This window comes from Symsagittifera roscoffensis, chromosome 6 (assembly GCF_963678635.1).
Source record: "Symsagittifera roscoffensis chromosome 6, txSymRosc1.1, whole genome shotgun sequence".
Classification (NCBI taxonomy): domain Eukaryota; kingdom Metazoa; phylum Xenacoelomorpha; order Acoela; family Convolutidae; genus Symsagittifera; species Symsagittifera roscoffensis.
The window spans coordinates 57,160,821-57,184,020 of NC_087067.1; the positions used below are offsets into that span (position 1 = coordinate 57,160,821).

General features: G+C 36.3%; 1 protein-coding gene across 1 annotated transcript in view; it reads left to right on the forward strand.

The window, feature by feature from the left end:
- The window catches only part of LOC134848843 (ras-related protein M-Ras-like), an 80,279-nt gene extending 57,457 nt beyond the window's left edge, over nt 1-22,822 (forward strand). The window contains exons 2-5 of the mRNA XM_063866356.1: nt 18,265-18,418; nt 18,502-18,601; nt 18,689-18,768; nt 22,190-22,822. Of these exons, the coding sequence (XP_063722426.1) occupies nt 18,265-18,418; nt 18,502-18,601; nt 18,689-18,768; nt 22,190-22,271 (416 nt within the window). The 3' untranslated portion in view covers nt 22,272-22,822. The remainder of the gene's footprint in view (nt 1-18,264; nt 18,419-18,501; nt 18,602-18,688; nt 18,769-22,189) is intronic.
- The last annotated feature ends 378 nt before the right edge of the window (nt 22,823-23,200 follow it).

The window sequence follows — 23,200 nt, forward strand, 5'->3', positions numbered from 1 at the left end:
AATTTTTTGCAGGTCAACAAAATTATTACGGTCACCGGTGATTTCAAATTCAAGCATTGGTCCATTAGGTGAATAGACAGGTCCAATTTTTTGATCAAAAGCGTTTTCAAAAGTAGTCAAAAGAGGTTGTTTTTCAAACAAATCCAGAGAGCTATGGGTAGCTTCATTGGGTAACAAATTAGCGATCATTTTTTATGTTTGAGAAAAAATCTGCTCGACTTCTCACTGGTCTGGTTTTTCTTCGAATGGTTGTTTTTCTTTTTCGAGCCCCTACTGACCTTCTTCTTCGTAATCCATTCATTGGTGTCTTTCGACGACGTCGTCTACCACCACCGAGTTGTTTTCTTGCAGTTTTTGTGACAGTGTTTTTCAATGCTTGTTTAGGAGACTTCTTTTTCATAGCGACATCAATTAGTTCTGGCGGTGCACTCATCAAAAGTTCTCTGCCCAGTTTTTTCGCAGCCGGTAGAATAACCCGTCGTGCAAACGGTATAGCAACACGACCAATACCAGCAGCCAAAGCGCCAAATCCACTGCCGCGTTGTCGGTAGTGTCCAGAGAAATGAGGAAGTGAAGCTTGCTTTGCATAATATTGTTCCATTGGTTTTCAATCAAAGCGCTTGAATTTTAGAGTCAGCACAACTTTACCAGTTCCAGCAAAGGGCAGTAGTCTTCCAGTTTCTGTGCGCAACTGTACCGATATTGATTGTACAGATGAAGTGAATAATTTTTTGTAGTCTAAATTAGTGAAGTTTTTTCGATGATTTGTTCAATGTTGCAGGCACTACCGTTTTTGATGCGTCTATTTGAATCAATGACGCGTAAAAATGGGGCCTTTGCATCACCAACAGTTTGGTATTGAATAATGTCAATATAGACAAAAATTAGACTTGTCCCACTTGATAAGTCATATGGGAAATGAGATTCGTACAGTTCGTTTCCCTCATAAGATGCATCGGGTATCATTTTGTAACCAATGTGATATTCACCGTTTTCATCAAGCTTTGCATTGTAGCCTAACAGACTGGGTATTTGGGGACTTGGGAATGAGATTCCTTCATTTGCGTTCATCCACATGCTCATGCTATTCGTGATTTCTTGAGGACTCGCATCAAAATGAATTTTGTCTTTGAGTTTTGTTTTTATCTCATTAATCAATTGTTCTATAAAAGTGTACTCTCCTGATTTGATAAAAACTTTTTCGCCATAGTAGGGTCTGGAAATTGTATTCCGATTGCCAGCGTTGGATTTACTGGCTACTACTTCGGATGCTCTGAAGTACGTAAATTCCTCATCAGTAACATTGTTTAATTTTGTGGGGAAAATTATTTCTGAGAGAGCAACTCTCCAATCTCCGTCTAAAGCTATTTCTTCTTTACAAAAATTTCTAAAACTGGCCAAAGTGTTGTCTGGGAAATAATCCATTGATGCTGTTGAAATCAAATGTACAGTAAACTCATCACTGCCCATTTTCGTTATAATCAGCTTTGTTTCCAATTAAACTAAGTTCTTTTTCATAAAATTTTCCGCTGATTTCTTCCTTTTCCGCATCAATGAGACTGTATGTTGGAGGGTTTACAGTAGGAATGGCAACTATTTAAAAAACTTCGTCTGTAAAAATCTGCTTGTAACCTTTTCTAAAAGGCAAGTCAGTCTTCGCTATTCGAACATAGTCACCAACATAAAATTTTGGTTTCTGTACCAACTTCGATGAACTGTTTGCAATTAATGAAACTAAAGCAGGTACATGTTTTCTTGTGACCTTGTTTGGAGCCAATTTTGTTACTCTATTAACGCGTGAGTTAATCGTTTGAACAAAACTTTGTAATTTTTCAATATAACTGTAAGTTCATTCAAACTCCAAGTATTTGTACATAATACTTTTCAGCGATCGAATGTTTCTTTCGGCAAACGCTGATTTTTTTTCACTGTGAGTATTGTATTTGATGATTTCTCGTTTAGTACATAACTTTTCGAACTCTCCTTTAAACTCGGTGCCTTTGTCAACCCAAACTTTTTTTGGTTGTTTTGTTTTGATCATTTTTTTGAAAGCTTCGGTTGTTTCCTTAGAATATTTGGTCTTCAGGGGTTCCACTCGTAAGTAGCGAGAGAGACAATCGACAGCAACTAACAAATATCGTACCCCTCGGTTATATTTAGCCAATTTATCAACAGAAGCCAAGTCAAGAGACCAAATTTTGTTGATATCGTTAACAATCATTTTTAGCCGAGGATATGTTTTACGAAACAATCCATACTTTGTATGTGATGATTGAGATCTCAGAAATTTTTCAACTTTTTTTGGTGAGAGTTGACTAGCATTTGTTAAATTTTTAACGCTACCACATGCAGCTGGACCTTTCGTGTAGAGTAATTTGAGTTTCTTTTCTTCACTGATAGTAGGATTTCCATTCTTTTACTGCTTTCATAGTTTTTATCATCGTCGTCATCGTCGTCGTTGGTGTTGGGGAAAAATTCTTTTTTCTGGGTTTTTCTTTTGTCAGATTGCTTGGTTCTGGGTTTGAGAGTTGTCGATCGAGTCTTCGAAGAGGAGGGTTTTGATCTCTTCGAGTCCTCAGTTGTCGGGTTGTCGGAGACCAAGGAGGAAGAAGTTGAGGGCTTAGCTGCTTCGCTCTTAAGCGAGCGGAGAATCTGTTTGGCATAAGTGTTGGACACTAAGCTAGGATCAAGATTCAGTTCTTTCAAAATTTGTGGATAAAAAACACCCTCAAGTTTTTTTGTGTTTTGCTGTGTATCGTACAAAAAAGATTCAATTTTAACGAGTGTTGGTTTTCCTTGAATTAAAACATATCCGTCAACGTCTGAAGTTAAGGATTCAACTTTGAACAACTGCTTTAGAGCGATGTTTGCCCTTTCCAATTTATTAGCTTCCAATAGCTCTTGAATGGATTCCATAACCTTTCGAAACACTTCAGCGGTTTTTCCATTACTTTTTTCGTCGTTTTTTTCTGTTCTCTTTGAGCTTGTCTGCTGCAGTGAATTGTTTGATTCAAAATTTTTGTTCTGCTTCATCATCACCATCATCACTGAAATTAGTATGTGCAGATAAATTTCTTTTTCGGTGCAGATTTGGTACTACATTATTAGAGGTTAAAGGAATAGGAGATGTTGGTTTAATGGTGGTGGAGAGTCACGGCTGATATTTCGTTCTCGAAATCGTTGTATGTAATTGAGTTGAGATGATTTGTCGTTAATTAATGGATTATGAAGGATTTGAGATTGTGGTGCAGTTTTTTCATCTGGAGCATATGTTTTTCGAGGAATGAGGATGAATTGTTCGGCATACATGCCTGAGGTTCTAGTTTTTTAGGTAAATGTAATACGATTCTCCGATTGATTTAACCAGTGAAATATTGTTTGCCAAAATTTTTCGTTTTTCTCGGATACTAAACTTAGGGTCAACAATTTTTCCAAATGGTATTTTCTTACTCTCGATGAAACTTTTGTTAGCTGGAACATGTCCCAGAAAAACATTCACAAAACAATCGCAAAGAAATCTAATAAAATTTGAATCAGCTCCTGTCAAAATTGATCTACAATGGCGACTATTGAGCATTTGCTTCAATATACAATTCTTTCTCTTTCATTTTCAAGAGATGTGATAACAGCTTTTGAGGATGGTAAATAGAAAATGGTTGGTGATGGTGGAACTATGTTTGGCGAATAACGAAGACATTCTGAAGTTTTGGGATCCAAGTCTATCAACAGATGACCAAAATCTTCTTTCGTTGCCAACTGATACGCATGGCGGAGGAATTTTGCATTATTCAACTGTCTGCCTAAATAATCAATTTGTTGAATGTCTCGAGGTGATTTGAACAAAATTAAGTGAGTTGTATTCAAATCTATTGTACGTGATTGCTTACTTTGCTGAAATAAATTGTGCTTGACATAAATAACATGAACATTTTTATGTCGGCCTGCTGTAGCTAATTTAACAAAATCTTTTTCATTAAAAATTTCTTCACAGGTATCATCAAAGACAATCATACAATCCGGCAAGTTATTAACAATTTCAAAGCTGGACAATTTTATAAATTCGATATCAAATTTGTTGTGAGAAACAAAGGAACGGTATTTGGGTTGATCGTGAAGATAAAAATAAAATATCTTGTTATATAATGGATAGAATGTACCTTTGAGAAACATTTGAAAAATTAAATAGTTTTGCCAGATCCCGAGGTAGCTGAAACGGACATAAACAGACGATCTTTTGTTGAAATGATCTTATTCATTATTATAACTTGGGATTGGGTAACATGTAACCAACTGTACTGGATAGTATTGAAAGCTAAATTGCAGTCTCGTCACAACTAAGATTGTAAAAAGACAATTTTGAAATAGATAAAGAGAGCAAAATGAAAATGAAACAGACTTGTGTGAAAAAGACAACTTCTGCAGACGGAAGAAAAACAGAATTACAAAATTTCCAAGATCTGTTTTCGTGAGATAAAGACTGTTCGGCACCATCAATATCTACAAACTGGCAATCATTGTTCTCAACATTGGTGGTTTCTTGAATTTCCATGTTTTTTGGAAGACTTTTTTTGCTTATTTGTATCAAGGTTGATAGTTACAACTGCATACCAATCGCCTTTTTTTCTCTCTGATCTATTGCCGTTTGGTTTGTATTTTATTATATATCTTGCTATGTTTTTAAGTCAGAAGTATCCGAACAATTTTTTCTACGTTTCCGGTACTGATTTCGTCTAATAACTCTTTTGGTAAATTCTCACCTGTTAAACTCACATTTTGTGTGTTTTCTTTGGCAAAAATATTTTTTTTTGAAATTTTGAATTTTCAAACACGACATGTTAGCAACTAGTAATCACACAAGATCAAAAGAAAATGAAGACAATCAATAAATACATTTATTATGATTCACAAAACTTGGCATATATATGTGATTCGTCATTTCGGTTCAACAGGCAAATCAACTCCTCGTTCAATGAAGAAAAACTCATATTTTGTGAATTTGTCATGGTTACATTTGGATTTGAACTTTACAACAAAGTGAGCAGCAACTCTGATAGTGGCTTGAACTAAATGTATTTCCTCAACGTTATCAGTTTTGACTAATTCTTTCAGTTCAGCTGGAAGCTGATGGTCATGCAAATGGATTTGTCTTCTCTCTCCCAGCTGAGGTTGCAGCCCTTCCAGGTTGAGATTGAACAACGGAATTGACTGGCAAAATTCCTGGAGTCTGGACATTGTACAGGTGAAAGTAGTCAAGAACTGTAAAAAATTTCCGTAAATTGTCGATTTCGATATCGTTCAGTGTAATTTGTTCGAGTTTTTGCAGGAGAGGTTTTCCTCGACAATCTAATATGCCTGTCCGCGTAAGAGTAACTTTAATTCTTGGTGTTAAATTGTTTTCAGGACTCTGATTAGTCATTGAAGCGTAAACCACCAAATTTGGAGATAAGGTTGTTTGCATCATTGGACAGTTCATTTTGTAACCAATCGAAAAAACTTTGGATTTTCTACGGGTACAATGCTTTAATAATTGATGTGAGGGAAGTAAATGAGAATGTCGTTTGCAGATATGTTTTTCTTGACCCAATAACTGTTCAATCTTTGGGCAGCCAAAATCTTCCAATTTTGTCACGGGTAATTTCAAGTATTCAGCTAATAAAACAGATTTTTGTGTACCTTTAGCAAAAAAAATGGGAATTTGGGTTCCTAAAACGAATGCTGTCAAAAATTTGATCCAAGTATGAGTAAGGGTGTTCACCTTCGTCCCAACGAAGCCCGTGTAGAAATTTAGATACCCAATTGTACGCTTTTTTCTCTTCTTTTGATAAATTGTTGAATTGGACTGGTGGCAGAAAATGAAATGTATCAATTGTATTAGCAGAGCAAACGGAAAGTTCCTTATGATCAAAGGTTTCTTGCCACATTTAAATCCTTCAATATCTAAAATAATGAGATGGTTGAAAAACAATTTTTTAGTTTTCTTTCTTTGGGTTAACATGACTTTCACTCAACATTCCAACAAACGAAAAAACTTTGGTTTGAATGCTTTAAGAAATAAGCAAAACGCAATACCTGTCACATGACCCAGGTAACAGTTTTCTATTGGACAAGGCAAAACATATGTGTACCCAGGACCGGTATGATTTTTTTCTTGGAAATATCCCGCTGCGTCATGCAATATAGCATGTATTCTAAAAATTTGAAATGTTTCAAGTGTTTGTCGAGCGACGAATTGTCTATTCCAATTAAACCACCATATGGTCTGTTTTTCAAAACAAAATCCAAATTAATATCAGCATCCAAATACAAACAAGTGGCTAAAAAAAAACTGAAATCTGACTGATTTGTCTGGATATTGTGATTTTAAGTCTATAAAAATTTCATGAATGAGTTTTAAATCGAAAGTTGAAATCATGTTTACTGAACTCAATATAATAAAAAGGGAATAATGTAAAGTATCAATTAAAACTTAACTTTCTCTTCAACAATAATTTTCACAAATAGCACATCAGTATCTACATCAAGTTTTCCATATCCACTTGTCAAAGTATCCATTATTTTGCAAAAAGCGGCAGAATGGGGTCCATTAATTAAACCTTCAAATCTTTTCAAAGTTTCTGTATTCATCTCATCTGTTTGAACATGTCTGCTTTCTGTATGTTTCTTTGAAACTGAAGTCGAAATTCTTACGGATTTGTTTGACGTCGACGATGCAGCAGGCGTAACTGTATTATCAATTCGTTTCTGTCCCCCAACGGCCGGAGATTTCTTGCAAACGTTTTGATTTTGTGAAGTTTGTTTGTTAGATGATGTTGCAGAAAGCAATAAATTGGGTAAACGTTTTTTGATTGCAGTAAAATCTAACAAATTGAGATTGGCTGCAACAGGTTGTGCTGAGTAAGTGAGAGCTAGTTTAAGCTTGTCAAATAACTCACCGTTTCCTTTGACATCTTTAGCAGGAGAAACTAAGTATTTGAAGCAAGTGAAAATACAAGGAACACTGAAACATTTTTGGGAAGGAAAAAATTGTTTTATTTGTTCCTCTGAATCTACTTGAATCAATATATGGTAATGAATTTTTTTTCATTCTCGACTGAAAAAGGGCAATATTCAGATTTGAAGTGGCTTCCAAAAGCATAATTTTTACAAGTAGATAAATTAGGAATTTTTTCAGTGATAACAATTTTGAAATTTGGTTGAAATTTTTTGAAATAATCAGGTAACACAACTTCGAACATAGCTTCTGCCATTTTGTAAAGGAAAATTAATTTGAGTCGTGCTTGAAATCGTCTGTGTTTGAGGAAAGTTGAGATTTCCTGGCTCGTTTACAGTTAGATTGTGGTTTGTCTTTGTTTTCAACAGTATCAGAAATTTCTTTTGTTTGCGCTCGGATTGACTTTCCCGACTTTAGTAATTTTGAAAATTCTTTGTACACATTCAAATTCAGCGCCTTCAGTTGCTTTTTTGAAAACTTTCAGGAATACATAAGTTCCAGTTTGGTCATATGTTTTCAATGTAGCACGCACTAGTCTTTTACTGTTTTCCGAAATATCGAAATAGCAATCGCCAAAATCTTTATCTGCATTTGCTGTGGTGCTTGTTTTGGTTTTATTCATTGTAACGAGTAAATTTTCAAAGTAACTTGATTCAAAACTCAATAGAAAGAAATGAATGGTTCCGATTGATTGTATATGTCTGCAAAAGAAAGCGGCGTTGTATCTATTTTAATTTATTTACACATTTACTTTATATCGCAAGGATATTGGATTGCAATTTAGTTCGCAAGGATAAGTATTTTGCGCATGTACAACTGATAAGAAATTTTTTGGGTGTTAAAGGTCACAATGTTTAAACGTTATTTTTGATACAAGCTATTTGTTTGAATGCAATTTAGATAAACAGAACACCACGCAAGGTAACATAAATATTTTACACGCCCTCCCTTATTAAACTGATTAAAAACTACATAGGAGGTCTTGAAATTTCTATTTTTAGAAGAACCAATCCCTAATTTAATCTCTTGAGGCGTTTTCACAATTCATTTCAGTTTCATTTCTCTCCGCGTTACGTTTGTCATTTTCTCCCAACGTTTCTTCAAAAATGTCTTGTTATATTATTGCCGGACATTCCAATCACGAAAGAACCATTTTTTATGAAACCGTTCACGGTAATTTTGTAGCAATAATTAACGAAGAAAAAAGTTTCAATTCTGATGAGTGGACTTGTACTCATCACGTTATGATTCCCAAAAATTTTTTACATTGATTCGGTAAACTTTCCTTAAAAAATTCAAAGAAAGACGAAGATTTGAATATAAAGTATTTGAGTTACCTTACAAATTCTGGTAAATATACGGATCCTGACGAGCCTCTTGCTCTTCAGGTTGATATTTCAACTTTATCAAAACCAGTAAAAAATTTTTTGTATAAATACGATTGTGATGTTACTCCGATGTGTGAAAACCAGTTAGAATACTTTGAAGAAATTGAATTTTTTGATCGTTTATGGGGAATGGAACAGATTGAGTCACCATCAGTAGTTACCCCGAAAGCTGATCCTTCCCCTGTAGTGTCACCATGGCTTGACGAACCGGGTTGCTCAACTCCAAAGCGTACCCCTATGGCTACTGTGAGCAACCACATGGAAAACTTAACCCCTTCTCTCTGTCTAGCGCCAAAGAAAAAAAGGAAGTTAACAACACTAGAGAAAGCGCAGGAGTATTTGGACCTTATATAACTTTGAAACTGAGGTTGAGTTTTATTGATTTTTGTTTGTATTTATTGTGTATAATATTTTAACTTTAAAATTGAGTTTGAGTTTGTATCTTGTATTTGTTCATTAATTATCACACGATTGGGTTCTGATTAAAAATTTATTTCAAAAGCCTTTAAAAATTGAAGTTAAAAAAATCATTTATTTTCAATAAATTGACCATTTTTTTTTTCAATTAAAAACAAGAAAAAATCCGTAAAATTTTCATTTTTTCCACAAATAGGATTTAACATATTAACATTGAAGTTCTTATTTACATTAGTAATCTTGAGAAAAAACTGAAAAGCATCCATATACATGCTAATTTTTAGAAACCAAGATTAAAAAAATCAATTTCGTTTTTTGAAAAAAGATAATTAACGTCAAAAAAAAACTGTAAAAAAATAATTTTGGATGAAAACTTATGTTGTCATATGTTTATTCAAATAGTTATCATACAAATTAAACATAATGAAAAATAGTATAAAAGATGTTTAAAACCAACTTTTTGATAAAAATAATTTCTTTTTAATGTTTTTTAGTTAAAAATTTGATTTTTAATTACAAAAAGGAAAAAAAAGCATTAATTTTTTTCTTTTTCTACAAATTGGAGTTACCATTTGATCATTGATACTGTTGTCTCCAAAAATGATTATATTGAAAAAAAAACAAGTATTCATCATCATGCTAAATATTTGAGCAAAATATTAAAAATCAAACTTTTTAATTGATGACTCATCGTTTTTTCATTTTTCCAAAAAAATGCGATTTTCAACCAGAAGACGCAATTTTTTATTATGAGCAAGTGGTGTTATTATGAAAGTGCATTGAGGAGCACGACTAATGAGATTGTGGGAGTAGATGTTTTTTCAATAGTCTTCGAGAAAAACGCTAATCCCCTTAATCCCCCCTAAAACAACAAACTCATTTCTCTTTACAGAAAAGTTTTTTTTCGGACTTTTTTTTCAAATCGAAAGACAATTGAGACAAATTCATGATGACATGGACCGTGCGACCGCTCCGTGAATGACATCATTGATAACAATGCGCCTGGAAAGTTAAAAAACTGTCATTTTTCAGTTTTTGCTTTACTTATTCATCATTTCAAATGTTTTTGATACTAATTTTGACATTTTTATAGGATATTCTGTCCCCATGACAACTGGGATATTTAGGATCTATCATGTGTTGTGACATGCTCAACTTTTATTCGCAATTTCGAAAATTTCATCAATTTATAATTTGAATTGATAAAATATAAAATTAAAACTTTTCTCTCTTGGCTCTAAAATCATTTTGGATTAAAATTTAGCCCAAACTTGGTTGGCTTAGATTAATTTCTATCGTTTGTAATAATTATTAACGTTTCAAACAACAATGTATCTGTTTCGTCCAATCGAATTTGAGTTTGCCAGTTATGGCGGGAAATTCAAATCTAATTCAAATTTTGGCGGGAACTTTAATTCAAATTCAAAATTACGCGCGCAAAACACAAACCGTTTTCTCTGCAATTGGTAGACGAACAGTTATGCTTCCCATTTACTGTTGTTTCTGAGTGTAATTTGAGATCACTTGATTCTTTTTCTTTCTTAAAATCAATAGCTTAACTTATTTCAAAAAATGTTCAAATGCAATTTTTGTCCACTGAAATATGCAAATAAGAGCAATAGAAGTCGCCATGAGCGTGACAAACATTTTGTTGAAAAAGGAATTATTGTTTATCGATGCAATGAGTGTTCATTCACGGCTCAAATGCTTTCAAATTTACAAAAACATATTCTTCACACTCATGGTCAACTTGGAGGTGTTTGTGATTATTGTCATTTGGGATTTCATTCGCCCAAAAACTTATCAGCTCATTTACTAGCAACCCATGGTCTACCTGTTATGAGAGCTGCCTCTGCTGATTTAGCCACTACAAGTGCCGCTGCTAATGCTGCTCTCGGTGATGTGCATGCTGTCGATGAAGACGAAATCAACGGCACCAATCTTCAAAAAAGTGAGTCTGCTTTTTTCGGTGTTCTTGAAACGTATGTGATGGGCGGAAACCAACTCATGGATGAAAATCAGCCGATTGACCTTTTGCAGTTTATGCAGGAGAAAAAAGATGAAATTCAAAGTCTCATAATCGATCGAGTTGCAGAAGGACCTAGAAAAGTTCAGTTCAGCGCTAATTTAGGTTTGGTAAAACCTAAAGTAATAAATGATTCTAGTAAAACTGAGCACGACGAGCGGATTGACATTTATGCAAACTCTGATATGAAACCTGTGATGAGCTTAGGATTAGAAGATGATGAGTTTTTTGAAATGGTCGAAAAAATGCAAGCAGTTTTGGAGACTTTTGCATCTTATGGAAGCGGTTGGGTTTTGCAACACGTAATTCAAGTTTTTGTTAAACTTGCAAAGTTTTCACCAATCCGTGGGTCATCTTATATTGACTTGCCTTTTCGAATTCGAATGTCCCAGAATTTGATAAACATTAGAAATCACGAAGATAATAATTGCTTCGAACTTTGCTTTACCGCTGCTTATAGTCTGAAGCATGGTGATGACCTATTTCTAACTGATCAACAAAAAGCAAACCCAGCAGCTGCGCGGACACAACCTGATACATACACTGCTGAAAGTGCACACAAAGCCCAAGGTAATTTTGATTCACCCATGAGTTTCGCTTCAATTGGAAAATTTGAACAACTTAACGACGTGCGGGTAAATGTGTTCCAGTACCACAAGGGAGATTTGTTGCCTATGTATATATCAAAACGACCAAACCAAGATAACAGCACCCAAACTGAAATATTTGACATGGACCTGCTTCTCTTGTATGAGCCTGCAAAGCATCACTATGTACTTATAATCGATTTGTTAAAGTTCATCTGCGAAATCAAAGGGTGTAAGTATCGCCCAATTGCACGTTTATGTAGAAACTGCTTTCACATTAGTTGGAGTGATGAAACTCACGAGCAACACATCCAGTGTTGTAAGGATCATGAACCTGCTCTAGTAGTCATGCCTTCAGCAGAAAAAGGTACCAACAGATACGAGTTCAAAAACCTCCAGGCCTTGTGGTTTGTACCACTTGTGATTTATTTTGATTTTGAATCATTTCTGAAACCTGTAGATTCTTGTCCTGATAATCCATCGCGATCATCTACCCGAGTTGTACAAAAACACGAAGCTTGTGGGTATTCATTGGCTGTAATTGAACACGGAAATTCACAGCCCTACTTCTTTGACTATGACAGCTCTGATCAATGCATGCAAAAGTTTCTCAATCAGTTGCATCAATTAGCGAGAGAGATATATGATCAAAAGCGACGGTTTCCTCAATTTCTAGAAAGCCAAGAATCGTTGAACAAAGAAAACACATCAACATGTTGGATTTGCTGTATACATTTTACCAATGAGCACGAAAAATGTCTTGACCATTGCCATTTTTCTGGAAAATTTTTGGGATGGGCACATGAAAAATGCAACCTCGCAAGACGAACTGTAAATTTCACCCCAGTCATTGGACATAACATCCAGAACTATGACCTTCACCACATTTGTCTCGCATTGCATGAATGCGAGCCAACAAGTACAATTAGTGTTATACCTAGCACCGACGAAAAATATATATCGTTAAGCATTGGAGTCCTAATTAAAACTATAAAAAGGAAGAACGGATCCGAGCAAAAAGTTTTTGAATACCTCAGATTTATTGACTCATGCAAGTTTTTGAATTCTTCCCTGCAAAAATTGGTTGATAATCTACCAGCGGAAAAAATGTCAATTTTAAACAAGTATTTTGCAAACGAGACGGAGGAGCAACGGTGTCTGATACGACAAAAAGGTTTCATCCCTTATTCATACATGACCAAAAGAGAAAAATTCGCAGAAAAAGAATTGCCTCCTTTGCAAAATTGGTTCGATGTTTTGAATGGAGGAAAAGTTGCAGTTTCGCAAGCGGATCGTGAACATGCAAGGAAAGTTTTTAGAGTGTTCAAATGTCAAAATTTGGAGGATTATCACAACTTGTATCTCAAGTGTGATACAATCCTTCTTGCCTGCGTCTTTGAAGAATTTCGACAAATTAGTCACCAAACTTATGGTCTGGACTGCGCGCACCATTTTAGTGCTTCAAACTTAGCTGGAGACGCCTTCAAACGTATCTGCAAAGACTCGAATGTTCAGCTTTTATCAGACCGCAGGCATCTCGAAATGGTCGAGAATATGATGCGAGGTGGTACTGCATCCGTGTTCCATAGTCGCTTTTTCAAAGCCAACAACAAAGAATGCCCCGACTTCAAGCCAGATCAACCTAGCACCTACGGGTTTATGATCGATGCAAATAACCTCTATGGCGGCGTCATGCTAACGGAGAAATTACCGGTGCGTAACTTTGAGTTAATAGAGCATATAGATGACGAGGTGATTGTGAACCAAGTCCTCAACATGACTGAAGACTCTTTGATTGGATTTATATTGGAAGTTGATCTCGAGTACCCAGAAGAACTGCATGAGGATCATCAAGATTACCCTTTAGCTCCTACTAAAGAAAGTGTACCCCAGGATTGGTTGAGTCCCTACCAAACAAATTTACTCGAGCAGATGAAAAATCAAGACATTGCAAGCCGTTCAATTGGAAAGACCAAAAAGTTACTGCAGACGCTGCATGACAAGTCAAACTATACAATTCATTACAAACTATTGCAATTGTTTGTTAGGTTGGGACTTAAAGTTAAAAAAGTGCACCGTGTGCTTAAGTTTCAACAAGAAGCATGGTTAGAACCATACATCACATTGAACATGACTAAGCGACAACAAGCTAGAAATAATTTTGAGAAGGATTTGTACAAACTACTGAACAATTGTGCTGATGGGAAAACACATGCGAGTCGAAGCGCAAACGGATGCTTGTTCGAATAGTTAGAGATTATCATGCCGCTTTGCGAGAAATTAGTGCATTCGAATTTAAATCCTACAAAATTTTTGGAGAAAACTTGGCAGCGTTCACTTCGAACCCAACAAAAATCTATTGGGATGTCCCAACAATTGTGGGAGCTAGTGTTCTTGAGTTAGCAAAGTTTCACTTTTATAAATTTCATTACGATATAATGAAACCAAATTTTGAATGTCAACTACTGTATTCTGATACAGACAGTCTCCTGTACCAAGTCAAAAGTGAAGATTTATACCGAGAAATTTCCGAAAAAAGGAATATTTTGAATGAACTTGACTTGTCAAATTACCCGAAGAACCACCCTCTCTACGACCCGAAAAACAAAATGGTTGTTTTAAAATTCAAGGATGAGTTTCCAGGAGACATTATAACCGAGTTTATATCCCTCAAACCCAAGCTTTATTCCATTTTGTCCAGAGGTAATTAATTAAATTCTGTTTGCCTTATTTATGAGCACGAATTTCCAAAATAATTACATTTCGAAAAATTTTTCGGGCGAAAAAGTGTTTTTTTTTGCAAAAAATTTTTAAAATTTTTTTGTCGGGGATTTTTTTTTGTGTTGGTCGATTTTTTTAATGATGACTAATTTTTAAGGTCACACCTGGCCTTCATGACATTTTTTTTGTTGCACCTGGCCTTCAAGTTAACATGATGTAGCTCCTAAAAAACACAACCACAGATTGCATTTGGTTCTTTTTTTACCACCACACATTAGTGATCGTCAAAAAATTGATTAGTAATCATATAATTATATTTATAGACTGCAGAAAATTATCGGCGAAGGGTGTATCGAAAGCTGCTCAGAAGATGTTGAGACATAAGAGATATCGAGACACCTTGACCTCTGGCTCGTTATTCAAAACTGAAAACAGTCGAATCGCATCCGAGTCACACAATCTGCAAACAGTGACTTCGACGAAAACATCGTTATCAGCTTTTGATGACAAACGCTACATCCTCGATGATGGTCAGCAGAATCTTCGCTACGGTCACAAAAACATCGTGGGTCAAACTGTGATTGGCATTGTTGATAGTGATGACAACACAGCCGCTGTTAATTCTGACCCAACCGATGATGACGATTTGGAAAAATGGATGCCATTTTTTAAAGATCGTCAACAGCCAGTGTCGTGGGATTGTGACGATTTCCTAGATGGGGTGTCTGAAGAATTCGCTAACACTCAAAACATTAATTGGGACCATCCGGAAATTGATGATGAATACTCTGAGGATAGTTTTGCTGTTGAGAACACACAACCACATCGCTCGCTTCGACAACTGATGGACCAGGTCAATAGCAGTTGGCAAACTCCAGACCCCGGTCTGATTCGGGCAGCAGAAACCAACGACAGTGATATTGATAGCGGGGATATCGCGGATCTGGAGGCCAATACTTCCGATGAGGACGAGTCGTCATTCTTCAACGATTCGTTTTTCGATTATGAAGCAGTTGAAGTAGAAGAACCACGATCAAAAAATCGACGAATAGATTAAAACACAAAAAACACCACATTAACTTTTGTATAGTAAACAAAATTCAGTTATTTAATATGAGAATTGTCTGTACATAAAATTTGACCTACCGCTATTCCGCGTTTAGTGTGTATTTAAGTGCGAGATTTTGTTCAGCTTTGGAACTCAGTTAATCTGGGATATAAACATTTTCATTTAAGCGATAGTGTCTTTAGCATATTTTTGTATGTATTTGTATGTAATTTGAGTTTGAATCAAAGTTTTAAGAAGAATTGAGCAAACAGTCTATAGCGCAGTTAAACACTCCAGCTGGTTTCAGAACAAAGATTTGGTAAATCCTTTCCCGCTCCAAACATGTAACCACAACGTTCAGTGAGAATACTCAATAATATACCGAAGTTTTACATGAGGACTATTGGGTATAAAATTATATGTGGTGACAATTAGGATTATTACATGGTGACCATTGCTGATCATTTAATACATGGTGACCATTATGATCTATACCTAATGGTCATCCATGTATGACAACCCCCCCGATCCTAACGCACTATATGCATACTACTAGTTGGTATTTTTTTTAAAATTGACTGAAACTGCTAATGCGTCATAATTGGCTTGGGTCGTTTAGCAATTATGTGGACTATTAATTGGCTTGCATCAGTTAAGAAATTTGGTACACTCAAAGTTTTACTCATTCAGATTTTCACAGTGGCGTTTTTGGTCATATTTGTGCTTGTGTATGCGAAGTGCAACTTCGTCTCTGTGTCTTAATTTACTTGGCAGACCAAGAGCTAAAGATTTGCCATAAATTTGTCTTCATGGGATAGATATAGATGCCTGTTTTCTGCCTTACTTTTAGGTGAGTGAAGTCATAGTTCATTGAAGTGTGAATTTCATTTGGGCGTGGACCGAAAGTTAGGATTGTTGTCATCAGCATAAGTGAATTCATTTGATTTATTTATGATTATTATTTTCTCGTGGTGGCAAGAGTGGGTGAGAGAGCACCACCTTGTGGAATACCTTGTTCATTTTTTCTCATGCCAGATTTCCCATGCGTCTCTAAATTCAACTTATTTGAAGCGTCCTTGGAGGTAGGATAATAGCCATCGGTTGCTTTTAGCTGTTAAGACCGAGTTATTTGGGTTAGCAAGAAGGACGCTGTGAACAGTGTTGACGGTCTGCTAATTGTTTCTTCAAGCGTAGTTCAGTAAGTGTGATATAGTGTCCCTTCGGATGGCTGTGGACAGCTATATCGTCGTTTATTGATAGTGTTGTTAGCTGTTCGGATAGTAATTAGCGCTACTGGCTATCAATTATTATTATTGAATTATTCATAATTTATATGTCTCGAGCGGCTAAGACTTATCTTGCTTTTAGGGACGCAGGATTCGGTTCTTAACTTCTGGAATATCGCTTGTCGATCGGCGCAAGTTAGAGCATAATTGCAATATTTTATTCTGTTCAGGTCTACCCAATTGATTAGTAGCTCGGTATGAATCTCTTCTGATTGGTACCAATTACCATCAATATTTACATAGTTAAATAAATATAAATGTATGAACTTCATTTCATTAACAAGGTTAATTATGTAATCTATTATAGCATAAGAATGCATGACATCATGCAGTGATGTCACACTACCTCACAAGAAATCTTCCCGGGTGGTTTTGAGTTTTTGACTGTTTACAGTTAAAATAATTGAGTTCAAAAATTTCCAATCAAATTGACAGAATACAAACTGCTACAGGCAAATTGGTTTTCTATCCATCAGGTTATGGCAAGAATTAATTAACCTTCAATGAGTTGGAGGTACAGGTTATACCTTCGAATTACGTAATGTGAAATAAAATTGTATTAATGTTAAATGGGAAATATTTCAAAGGGGACAGAAAGCCACATTGAGTCGGGTTAAGGGAGTTAAGTGATAGGTGATAGGGTCAATTCGATGATAGCGTGATAACTTCAGTTATCAACTGTAACTAAATTTGCACGGCAAGTACTTTGGGAACTGGATTATGCGTGACATTTCCTCTATTTATAGTATTGCGGAGATGGAGATGGTTATGATTTGAATCAGAAATTTCAGGGTATCTGGTCCGAAGTAGTGTAAATAGATGGAGGCAATCTAATCAGGGCCTACTGTCCTACTCTTTTTAGATTCTTCGTTTGATTCCTGTACAAATGGCGGAGAGATGTTATTTTTGATAAGTTTAGTTTTGATTTAGTGCATAACTGGTCTTTCTGTTTTGTCAACCTTCTTTTCTGATGAGGAGTATACTGCTAGCTTACACGATTTGTGCTTTGATTTGCGTCGTAGTATGGAGTTTCGTCGAAAATGATTGGTTGGTTAGTTGTTTTTCGAGGGGTATGTCCTGACAGATTTAACTGTGGATCATAGCTTGCTATATTTGGATTTATGGTGGTATTTTATATTTGGATTTATGGTGGTATTTTATATTTGGATTTATGGTGGCAACACTTATCCATTTTCGTTTTGGATAAGGTTCATGAGTTTCCTATTGAAAGGACAAATGTTGGGGGTGTTTTTTTGGAGGTTTTCTTGTTGCGTCAGGTGGTAGATTTATTGGTTTCTAGCGTCGCTTGGTCTCTAGGCTTTAGAGAACACTTCCTCACTGTTTCTTCCAAAATTCACTCAATCAGCTGTGCGAAAATTTGAAAAAATTTGCTTGGGAGATTCTATCATATGACGCAGGATAGGGTGATTGTCATTGGGAGGTGATTAGAGCCAAAGCAACGCTGTTATCCAGTTAGATGTTATTGCAAGGCTGGGTGAAATGAGACTGGTTTCGGGGAGGTTAACCATGTCTGTGATGCGGGTTGACTCAGCTCCATTCAACACAATACGGTCGGGTTCATTAATTTCATTAGTTAATTTGTCGCCCCGTAAGTCATTTCTTAGCTGCGAGAACCAACAGTCGGCTAGCTGGCAATGTTGTTGTGGTATTACAAGTGGCGTGAAGTGGCCGTATAACATTTGAGACCTAGTTGTTGAACTTTGTGGAAAATGGCAACAATATATTGGCTGTTATTATGAGACTTTCATGCGTGCATCTATTCTGTTCGTTCCATTTCAGTTCTGGACACCGCTGGTCAGGAGGGCTACAGTCCCCTGAAGGAAGAGTCCATGAGGAGGGAACATGGCTTCATGCTTGTCTTCTCTGTCATCGACCACTCCAGCCTCGAAGGAATCCCTCTTTTGCATGAGCAAATCCTGCGCGTTAAAGATGTGTAAGTTACTCTGCAATTGTCGTCTGTCAAACTAAGTATGAAATTCAAATAGCCACATGTGCACAAATGTTTCTAATTTATAGTGACACGTGTCCGATGATTTTGGTTGCCAACAAGACTGATTTGGTGCATCAGCGCAAGATCTACAGCAATCAGGGCGAAGAAATGGCCCAGAAGCTTGGGGTAAATAGACCCTTTTGAATAGAAAAGATGCTATCCATTTCGTTGCACTAGCAGAACAGATTGTCAAATTCAATCGATATATTTCAGATACCCTACGTTGAAACCAGTGCCAAGAACCCACCAATGAATGTCGATAAATCTTTTCACGATCTTGTCGGTCTAATTAAGTGAGTACTGTCTTAAACTGGTTACTACCAATTTACTAATTAAGTAACAAGTTTTTGAAGCCAAACATCTACAGTTTTCCAAGTTCGATTAAAAACTAGTACGTAGCAATTCACAGCTGTGTCAATCTATCATGGAATAAGTGGTAATATAGGCCGGCGTCGAATTTGCTTGATCACTTTTTGCATTTAGTGGCGTTTTTGCTGGTATAGATTTGTCAATTAAATAGCACCTGTTGTATCTGCCATATTGGTGTAGTATTTAAGGGTTTTCATGGCGCAGATGCGGCGAATTGATACTCTCAGTCTCCAGGTAGTTTTTTGGCTATCGTAAGGGTATTGCAATCGGGTAAACTTTTTTCCCGTAAACAACTGTTTTGTTTTTTATTTTGTTTTTTATTTTTTTTGGTCCTTTTTTCGGCTTAATAGGTTCGGGCTTTTTTTATCTCGGCTTATTGGCCTAATTTTGAGTAGTTTCAACAGAAACATCCTTTTTCATTTCACCTCTGGATTGCACAAAATGCTGAAAATCTTAATAGAAATTAGAGTTCAAGTTTTTCGTGACAATATTTTTTTGACTTTTTAGTTTGTTTTGGCTTGATAAGTTTCCGCCTATTTTATATCGGTTTAATGGCCGCATATTGCGTATTTTGATGGGCGATAAACGTTTGTGTGTGCGTGTCTGTGTTATGATCGCGAGGGGGATTTAATAACTTCTTATTAGTCGTGAAAATATTTGATATTTTTGGTGTTTTTTTTTCCTTTTTCGGCTTGATAGGTCTTGGCCTATATTGTATCGGCTTAGTCGACACATACTGCCTCGCTTCACGAGCTGTGTTTATGTTTTGAGGATGAGGGGGACTTAATAACTTTTTTAGTTGTCCTAAATTTTTTTTTCTGCTTTTTTTTCGTCTTAATAGGTTTCGACCAATATTATATCGGCGTAGTGGCCGCATATTGTTAAACTTGACGCGTGCATGCAGTTTGTGTGTGTGTGTGTGTGATTGTGTTTGTTTGAGGTGTGGGGGGCTTGATAATTAAAAAAAAATTCGACAAAGGGCGTCTGCTAAGGTATTTCCGGCTTTGTTACCGCGTGATAACTTTTGTTCCGATGCTAGTTTCATTTCTTTTGTCTCGACTCATTTTTGCATCAAGCCTAGCCTTATCGATAGATCTTTTTCGCAGTTTTTGAGTTTTTTGACTATGCCGTCTTGGGGAAATTTGACTGTTTAGACCCAATATACTCCTTCTATATTGTCCGTTGAGTCCCTTCCCTAAATACCAGAACCAGCAAGGGGTGAGCTGTGATCCGGTATTTGGCGACAATCCCATCGGTTGAAAGGTTGAATTTGGTAGTCGAACGATGTACTACACTGGGTTGCGTCCCCTTTTTCTCAATTGCTCTCGACTGTTCTTTTCCTCGGAAAGAATCGCAAGAAACTGGATAGTAATTGAATTCAGAAATAAATATATAAATTGCTGAGTATAGGGGCCGCTAAGTGGCCTGAATACAATTTATTAAGTATCAATGAGTTTAATCTGCGATAAGTTCCGGAAAGCTGCCTCTTGCAGTTCACTTTACAAACAATTCTAAACAACTCTTCAACTTTGCTTCACAAAGCTTCACTAAAAATCTCGCGTCGAGAACTTACTTTAAAATTTTAACGAGTCACTCTCAGGACCCGTCTGAATTCTATAAGTCTCAATTTTGTTCTCTAACTAACTGAGAACCAACTGTTCGCTCTCACAGCACAATTGTTCTCTAACTAACGAGAACCAACTGCTTTCTCTAGTAATTCCCCGTGTTCTCTCCAGTTCGGTGGTTGTGCCTCAATCACGTATCGTTATCTTTATTTACTTTCGGTTCGGTCAGAGGCGTACCGTTCCCTATCCCTACTAACATTCACTTAACTAGCTGCCACTCAACCTGAAGTCTGAATCAACCATTAGGTCAGCTTTAATTAAACATCGGGGTGGAACTTAGTTAATCAGGACATACTGAGCAAACATTGGGTTCAACTACAAAATCAGCTCCCAATCGTATTTGTCAAATAACCCTTGCATGATTTTGTTTTAGTTCTTCCTAACTTTTTCCCTTTCCTATGAATTCCAATTTTTTTTTACTTGTTTGTCGTTCTTATCGAAAATCCAAGTGGAGTGGGTTCAGCTGACCCCAATGTTTGCTAAATACAGAAAATCATTTTTGCTCAGGTACAAAGTTCAAAACTAAAAATTCTCGATTTAGGGGCCTCCCCTAACCTCCCCAGGTGGGTAGGTACCCCTTACGGATCCTTACAATGCTAATTTACCGCTTTTCAGGGAGTTCCAGGGTTCTTGGGATCAAAAATGCCAAATGACCTCTTGGAGGTCATCCGAGGTCAAACGTCTTATTTTCGATGGGAGATCATTCCCACTAAGTTTCTTTCATATCGGACCATCCCTTCCCATATTTTCGAAAAATTCCGGTCAATTAACACTTTTTTCTAAAATTGCCATTTTCACCCCATAGGAAGTTCCGGAGAGGATTGAGTCACCAGGTGTCCCCCTACTGGGCTGGGCCCCCCTTCACATTGGTGCATTAAAATCACAAGTCAATTATCACTATCAGGTGTTAATAGCCTAATTCAATTTTCAAGTGCTAATAGCTTCCGACGTAGCCGCCGGATTGGGTCCAAACATTAATACATTATAGGTCTTCCCCCAACCTACCATTCCCCCAAGTTTCAGCCTCCTAGCATTTTCAGGGGTCGAGAAATAACGAAAAGTGGGTGGGATTGGGGGGTGGGTGTCTTTTCTCCAGATTTTGCGCGCTTATCCAATTCTTCGCCCTAGAGGTCAAATTCAAGGTGCAGAGTCCGATTACGATTGTGCCGCGTGATAACTTTTGTTTCGATGCTGATTTCATTTCTTTTGTCTCGGCTTATTTTTGCATCTAACCTAGCCTTAACGATAGATCTATTTCGCAGTTTTTGAGCTTTTGACTAGCTCAGCTTCGCCTCTGTGTTTTATTTTACTGTTTTCACTTTTTACTTTTTGGCCGCTTTTTTGTATCCGCTTTTTTAGCCAAGTGCAGCATCGCCTCTTTGTTTAAAAGTCGATGAATGTAGTTCAGACTCTTGTTTAGGTCGTGATTTTCTTTTTCAGGAAAGTCTTAAAATGCTGTTACATTTTACTTACAGCACTGCATTAATACAATTAGGAACAGAGCTATTTGTTCACTTTTTGAGCTAAATTTAAGTTAGTTTGCTAAAAGGCAGGCAAAATTCGCTCTCGTGATAGATGCGAAAAAACGTGATCGATTTAAAGGTTCAAAAGTGGAATTTTTGTCGTTGTTTCTTTTCCAACTGTCTTAAGTGTGAGCGAATGAATGCGCGGATAATGAAGGAATGTGTGGTGGAAATTGTAATGAGTTGATTTGTTTCAGAAAACAGCCAAAGTCTGTGGAAAAGATGAAGAAAGAGAGCACTTTGAACAAAGTTAAGTCCTCCAAGTGCACTGTGCTATAGTGTCACCGAATGGCGCAAGTGGAGTGGAGTGAAATGGAAGAACAACCACGCCTCTCTAAACTAAACAACTGTTGTTCGAACAAAACTCGTCAAACTTGTCTTCTTCTATTCTCTCGCTCTATCTTTGGCTCAAGCTTGCCTTCGTAGTGATTCATTGATTCACTACTCCAGAAGTAATTAGAGCTAGAAGTAATTTAGAAGTAATTTGCCACCAGAGGGTAATCCAATGAAATGTTATCCAAATTTTTGTGTTGTCATTGAAATTATACAAACAAAATGATGCGCCTTTTAATCACGTTGTTTCTTAGTTCTTTACTTTTTGTTTCTTTGTTTATTCGATCAAAATGATGCTCGATAAGTTTCAGCCTCCTTCTTGTTTCTTGTTGTCGTTGTTTTTGTGATCCATTTGAGATAGTTTTTTATTTGATGCTAGATTTAGTTAGAGCCAATTCAGCAGTGCAATTTAAATTACGTTCTGTTTAGATAGCATCATATTTTACCTCAGATATTACTATTGAAACATGAAACATTTTCAGTGAATAAAAATTGAAGAAACCACTTATCAAATTTAAGGCTACCTCTAGTTGATCAACGGGTCTCCAAAAAGTAACCAGGTCTGTTTTGTAAAAATAAAGAATTTGATAGTTCTGAAGTTTTAAATAAATCAAGAAGCTACAATACACAACGTGTCCCTGTGTATTAATGAGTTGTTTTCCGTGTCAGTCGTGAATTCTCGGCTGAAACGATTGTGTAAAAAATTGTTCAAAGTAACCAATTTGTTTCTTAATAATAGCATAAAAGTTTTAATTAGATCTTGGAAGTTAGTTCACTTGAACAATCCCTCCTTAACTAGCTAAATGTACCATCACCCCGGTATAAGTCGACTAGCGTGAAAAAAACCGAATTCTGTTTGGTTGGTTACCCTTGCG